The 6564-nt window shown below is 33.7% G+C and overlaps 1 protein-coding gene across 1 annotated transcript; it reads left to right on the top strand.

Moving 5' to 3' along the window:
- Positions 1–573: 573 nt before the first annotated feature.
- Positions 574–4826, top strand: LOC107785114 (suberization-associated anionic peroxidase). The gene is made up of 3 exons (XM_016606341.2): positions 574–936; positions 1771–1968; positions 4074–4826. The coding sequence occupies exons 1-3, from the start codon at positions 655–657 to the stop codon at positions 4632–4634; spliced, it is 1041 nt and encodes a 346-aa protein (XP_016461827.1). The 5' UTR covers positions 574–654; the 3' UTR covers positions 4635–4826.
- The last annotated feature ends 1738 nt before the right edge of the window (positions 4827–6564 follow it).

Genomic DNA, 6564 nt, shown 5'->3' with positions numbered 1-6564 from the left:
GAATAATTCATTTATTGAAAGTTTATCAAAAGGAACGTGCTTAACACGGGTCAGATAGGAAAAATTTGATCATATAGCAAAAGCAGGGCCGGCTTTTACTATGAGCACACGCTTTAGGCCCCTAATTTTTGGGGACCCCACTTTTTAACCTATAAGTTTATTTTAAAAAAATATAAATCACTTTCAAGAAATTTTTTATACATATTTTGATTAAAAGGACTCGATGCATATATTACTTATAGAATAATGTTAAAGTTCAGGTAAGTGGTCTCGGCAAAAAAAAGCTTTTTAAAAGTAGAAATGAGTTTAATATTAATAATGTTGCTGGAGAGATATTGAATGAATTAACTATATTGTAAATTGAAAAAGAATTATTAGAAGAAATTGATTATAAAATAATTATTCATAATTTTATATCTCAAAAAGCTAGAAATATTAAAGCTCTTATTAAAATTTGGCTCCAATTGTATTGAGCCGCCCTTAAGCAAAAGTCTATTCCACACCCAACCGCTCTCATTAAAGTCATTTACTAGCAATATAATATAGCCAAATATTGCCCAAATTTCCTATTTAAAGGAGCCAAAAGCAAACAAGAAAATCATCCCAAAAAACAATTGGTCCTAATTAAAATCCTCTCTTTAACTCATTTGAATCATGGGTTGTGGTGCAACTCATTTGAGCTTGGCACTTAGCCTTATGGCTCTTGCCCTTGCTGGCATCTCTATATACAAGAACACACATGTAGCCACAGTTATGGAAGATTTTGATGTCAAAATGGAGTCAAACAGCAATATTTTGGAGCAAAATTCAGACATGTTATCTCAGGAATTTTGCATCTTTGCAGCTGTTGGAACAGTTGTGGCAGAAGCCATTAGGAGAGAGAGACGAATGGGAGCGTCTCTCATTCGTCTCTTCTTCCACGACTGCTTTGTCGATGTAAGTTTCTTCATCCTCCTAATATCGATAGTGTAAAGAATTTTAATATATCATCATATTTTATCCTATTGTAGCTAGCAGGTAACTACTTTATTATTCAGGTTATGAATCTCGTTTTTTTATAAATAGTTAGTTGTAGTTACCTTTTAAATGAGATGATAGTATAAAAGTTCTTCTATATTGTAAGAAGTCTTAAGCATTTTGCACTTCTTACATTTATTTTGTTACTGTTTCTTTGGCCTTTCGCTATCTAAATATCAATTTAGGTAATATTCTTGCACTGTATGAGAACATGCACCTTTTAGTACTATCAATTAGTAATTAACAAGGGTTAATATTGAGAGGAGTTAGCATTATAAAGAAAAATCTTTTACTTCACCATAGCAGGAACCTCGCTAACCTTCTACGCCAGTTAGTCTAACCACAGGGATCCCATCCTGCCCCCACCCACCATAAACGATTACTAACGGATATGGAATACAAATGAGATAAAAAAGGCCATCATTGAGGCAAAAAATACAAATTATCCCTCGTTGGCTGAATACAATAATAGAAGTGTTTTTATGCATTTCTTTTACCTCTTGAAATAAAATTGTTGGTGGAAATTTTTGAAGATAAAGTCAATTATTACTAGCTATATACATATATAGTAGTATAGAGGAAACATAAATTCTTTTAACTTTAAGGACAACAACGAGAAAGTGTTACTTTTGAATACATGCCTACTTGCTTAATTAGTTGCCCCCTATCTTTTGGTATGTAGTCAGTAGCCTGTTTTATCATATGGTTATATTGTTGGCCTAATATTTGATTTGTGATATTATATTTATTTAGGGATGTGATGGGGGTATTCTTCTAGATGATATTCCTGGAAGTTTCCAAGGAGAAAAAACTTCACCACCAAATGATAATTCAGCAAGAGGTTATGAAGTAATAGATCAGGCTAAACAAAGGATAAAAAATATGTGCCCTGGTGCGGCTGTTTCTTGTGCAGATATCCTAGCCCTTGCTGCCCGCGACTCTGTTGCTATGGTAAATTACTATGATCTATATTTATGCTAGAATATGAGCTTCAACTCTATGCACTAATGCGTAAATTTGATTTGTTTAATTATTTACAGTTTATGTGCCTAAAACGAATTAAGGTGCTAGGTTGACAGGTAGTTGTAAGTTTTTTCTACGCTTACTAGTAGTACAACAACAACGACATAGTAAAATCACAAAAGTGAGGTCTGGGAAAGGATAGTGTGTACGCAGACCTTACCTCTACCCCGAAGGCGAAGGGGTAAATATATAGGTTGTTTCCGATAGACCCTCGGCTCATGGAGACGAAAAGAGACAATATATGAGTACCATCAACAAAAATCGTAGAAATAATAATGACATCACAAGAACTAGTAAATAGATGAAAAACAAAAATAATAATACGGTTACCAGTAGTAGTAATAGTCGTATTCTTGTATTCTCTTATTCCTAGCTCTTTATTACTTGTTGTGTCATTCGCTTCCATTACCCTATTACATTGCTAATGCTATTGCTTGTTACTATATTTTACTGTTTCTTGAGCTGAGTTTCTATCGGAAATGACGTTTTTTCTTTTATCGGAAACACACCACCCTCCCCAGATCCTACTTATATGATTAAACTGAGTTTGTTGTTGTTGTTAGTGTTGTTGTGTCTAAAACGAATGTCACTTTCTATACTAGTAGTAATTTTTTTGTTTCAATATTCTCATTTTACCCTTTAAGTATATCCTTATAAGAATGACTTGGATTTAGGGCATATTGGTTAAAACACATTATTCAAAAGTAATTTTTACATTCTTAGTGCCAAGGCAAAACAAAACAGATAAAATCGTCAAATGGATTTATATAAGATAATTACAGGTAAATTTTACTAGGGGAAGCAATATTCAATAGAACTATGAGATGTAAATTGTAAATATATATTATCCTGATTATCACGTATTAAAGGAGGTGTTGGTGGGTGGGGAGGAAGGCACTTGATGTGATTCATAAATCACATCTACCTACTCTAGGAAATAAAAGAGTAACTTGTAGAAGTCACAAGAAGCAGCTCATTATATTACTGCCTTAATCAACGTCAACATCTTGCCCAAATTATTCATTTCAAACGTGGACACAATATATATTTGATGTTGATGTGTAGTCTTACGTTCTTATCTTGGATTTTTGCACCTTGAAAAGGGCTTAGTTGACTTAGAGATAATGTCCATCCAACAATTTAAAATTTTCAATAAAAGTCTAACTTCTATTCACTCGTTACAAATAATTTTTGCCATATAGGTAGGTCCCCTAAAATATAAGTACATATAATTTTGCATAATATGTGAGATTAATAATTGAAAAATAAGATATGTAACCTATAACATATTTAAAATACGAAAAGAGCAATATTTCTCCCTTTATAATCGAAAATAAGCAATATTTATCTCCCGTTTTACTTTCTTAGTATAACTATCTCTATCATCATACTTTGGGATCATATTTGACCCCGCCCGTTAAATAGCTTGATCCCAATCTTAAAAAAGACATGTAGCTTGCCTTGATTGGATAAAAAAGAATCGCCTCCTTATAATCAAACCCAGCCAACCCATACTAATAGCCTGTTTGGTCAAGCTGCAAAAATCAGCTTATTTTGATAAGTGATTTTTCTCAAATATGCTTTCTCAAAAGTACTTTTGGCGAGAAACAGTTTGTGTTTGGATAATTAATTCGAAAAACACTTCTGAGCAACAATTAGTGTTCGGCCAAGCTTTTAAAAACTGTTTTTAAGTATATTTTTCTCATAAGTATTTTTCAAAAAAGTATTTTGAGAGAAACTACTTTTTCTGCTTCTCTAAAACTGCTTCTGCTTCTCAAAAACACTTTTTTCTTCCAAAAGATTGGCCAAACATTTCAACTTTGAAAAAAATGTTCTTTTTAAATAAATAAAAAATACTTTTAGGATTGGAGAAGTTTGGTCAAACAGACTATAAATATGGATATTATACAAAAAAAATGTTATGTTGTCAGTGTATATACTTTAAATTCTTAAGACAAGTTTTTTCATGTTAATTAGTTCAACGTTTTCGGGAAAAGTAATGTGTAATCATAATGTTTATGTTTAATCAACAGTTGGGAGGACTGCCATACCCAGTGAGATTAGGCCGAAGAGATGCAAGAACAGCAAACTTCATAGGCTCATTAACACAACTTCCTGCACCATTTGACGATCTCAACACCCAATTAAGGAAATTCCGCGCAAAAGGAATGTCAGCTCAAGAAATGGTAGCGCTGGCCGGAGCACATACAATAGGTTTCGCGAGGTGCGTCACAATGTGTAACGACAACAATATCAATCCAGCTATGAAATCAACGCTAAAGTGTAATTGCCCTGTCAACAATAATGACACCAATTTGGTACCACTAGATTTGGTGACTCCTGATTTTTTCGACAAGGCCTATTTCGATGATTTAAATAGGAATCAGGGACTACTGTTTTCGGACCAAGTGCTTACTGGGAATAGTACTACTAATGACGTTGTCCGACGTTATAGTAACAATGGTTTTCTTTTCTTACGTGACTTCAATGCTGCCATGATTAAAATGGGGGACTTGCCTCCCTCTCCTGGCGCACGATTGGAAATTCGCGATGTCTGCAGCAGGGTTAATGGGAATTCGATCGCGGATATGTGAAAAAAGAAAGAAATTTAAATTTTCTTTTAAAAGAACTTTGAAGTTTCCACTTCTATTTTCCGAAATAAACAACGTATGGCTGCTGGCTTTTTGATAATCTAGCTAGATTATTGTTTTATGTATGTTGCTTGGTTTCTGTATGTACCCTTTGTCTTTTGTTATACATGTAATACAAAAGAATGTCCATGTCCATGTCCATGTCCATCGGCGCACTATCTTACATTTGCATTGGTTCTTCTAATTATTACTAGTTTTTGGGGCAGCCAATTACCTAACCTGCTCGTTTAGTTTGTTTCACCAAAGACCCCTTCACAAAAAAAAAAAAAAAAAAAAGCTCTTAAAGTTATTTTACTTGCAATTTCAATACTTTGGAACAACGCTACTGCTAATTGCCTGGAAAAGAAGAACGAAATGTAAGTTTTTTTAATATATTTTTGTCATAATTATGACGTAGCTCGACGACTTGGCCGACCTTAAGCGGGCACCCCTCTGACTATGGTCAAGCGCATACCCTTTACCGAAAAATTATATTATGTATATAAGTTAAATATACTATTTTATATGGTTATATATTATATTTCGAACACCTTTAACAGAATGAGGCAGTCCAGCGGTTCAGGTTGTTCAAAGTGATGTGTTGATCACGAGTTCAAAATTTTGCCCATTTTATTTGCTAAAATTAAACGGAGACCATCATTTGTGTTTTATTCATTCTTTTTCAATCTAAAAATATTTATAAAATTATTCTATTAAAAGTTTTTTATTGTTTAGCTAAATATTGCATCGTTCGATCTAAAAATTTGGTACACCATTCATCGAAAAAAAATATTAACTTGTTTAAAGTTTGAATACCCTTGACGAAATTTTTGACTACGCTACTGCTCCGAAGTACAATAGAGGTCACTAGCCTAGGTCAGGCGCCTTAACCATTTGAAGAGGAAAATATAAAAGAGGGTTTTGGATGGGTTGGGTGGGGTGGATTAAAATGGATCCGGTTTTAAAATCAATCTAACGCCAGCCCCGCTTTTTTAAGGTGGGATGAGTCATTTAACAAGTGAGGGACAAATATAACAAATTAAGTAGGACGATATGATTTAAATGTTCAAAAAGTGAAACAAAGGGTAAATATGATTCTTTTAAAATTAATACAGGAATAAACAATATTGGTTTCTTTTGTGATCTAGTTTATTATTTCATCTTAGTAATGATAACATCCATAACTGGAAGCTTCAACTGTGAGAATGAATGGGGGAGAAGATGAGAGAAGTTTAGAGAGAGAAATTCTGAGAGAAGTGAAAACTTTCTTTATCTTCTTTTGTGAAAATGAAATGTATCTGTACAGAGTATATTTATACACTATTACCTTCTATAGTGTTAACTACCTTTCTACAGTGTTAACTACCTAACTGATTAACCGACCATACAAATAATAACAACTTAACATTACACAAGTCTTACAACCACAACTTGCACTAGCTAACCACTCGTCTACACTCCCCCCTCAAGTTGATGGCTTGAACAAGTTTTTCAGCCCAAGATTCTTTAGTAGATAATCATATTGTACCATACCTAATTTTTTAGTTAACGGATCAACTAGCAGTTCTTTTTGGTAGTTACATGCTCAGTACTCATCACTCCGTATTGGATCCTTTCCCTCACAAAGTGACAATCTATGCCCATGTGTTTAGTCCTCTCGTGAAAGATTTGGTTGGCAGCAATCTGAATAGCTGTTTTGCTGTCACACAAGAGATCAACAGGTAGTTCTAACTTCACACCAAGTTCTTCAAACAACCCTATCAACCATGTCACTTCAGCAACATAGGTAGCCATGCTTCTGAACTCAGCTTCTACTGTACTTCTAGAGACAATTTCATGTTTCTTAGACTTTCATGACACTAGGGTATTCCCAAACCTGACTAAGTAACCAATA

This window comes from Nicotiana tabacum, chromosome 21, assembly GCF_000715075.1.
Source record: "Nicotiana tabacum cultivar K326 chromosome 21, ASM71507v2, whole genome shotgun sequence".
NCBI classification, from domain to species: domain Eukaryota; kingdom Viridiplantae; phylum Streptophyta; class Magnoliopsida; order Solanales; family Solanaceae; genus Nicotiana; species Nicotiana tabacum.
The sequence above is the reverse complement of the archived record's forward strand: the minus strand, read 5'-3'. Positions and strand labels throughout refer to the sequence as shown.

What these genes read in the sequence shown, in the direction of transcription:
- LOC107785114 (XM_016606341.2), top strand. Translation starts at nt 655, where the DNA reads ATGGGTTGTGGTGCAACTCATTTGAGCTTGGCACTTAGCCTTATGGCT. An exon ending in TCCACGACTGCTTTGTCGAT is followed by an intron (nt 937 to 1,770) that starts GTAAGTTTCTTC and finishes ATATTTATTTAG; the next exon opens with GGATGTGATGGGGGTATTCT. An exon ending in CCCGCGACTCTGTTGCTATG is followed by an intron (nt 1,969 to 4,073) that starts GTAAATTACTAT and finishes TTTAATCAACAG; the next exon opens with TTGGGAGGACTGCCATACCC.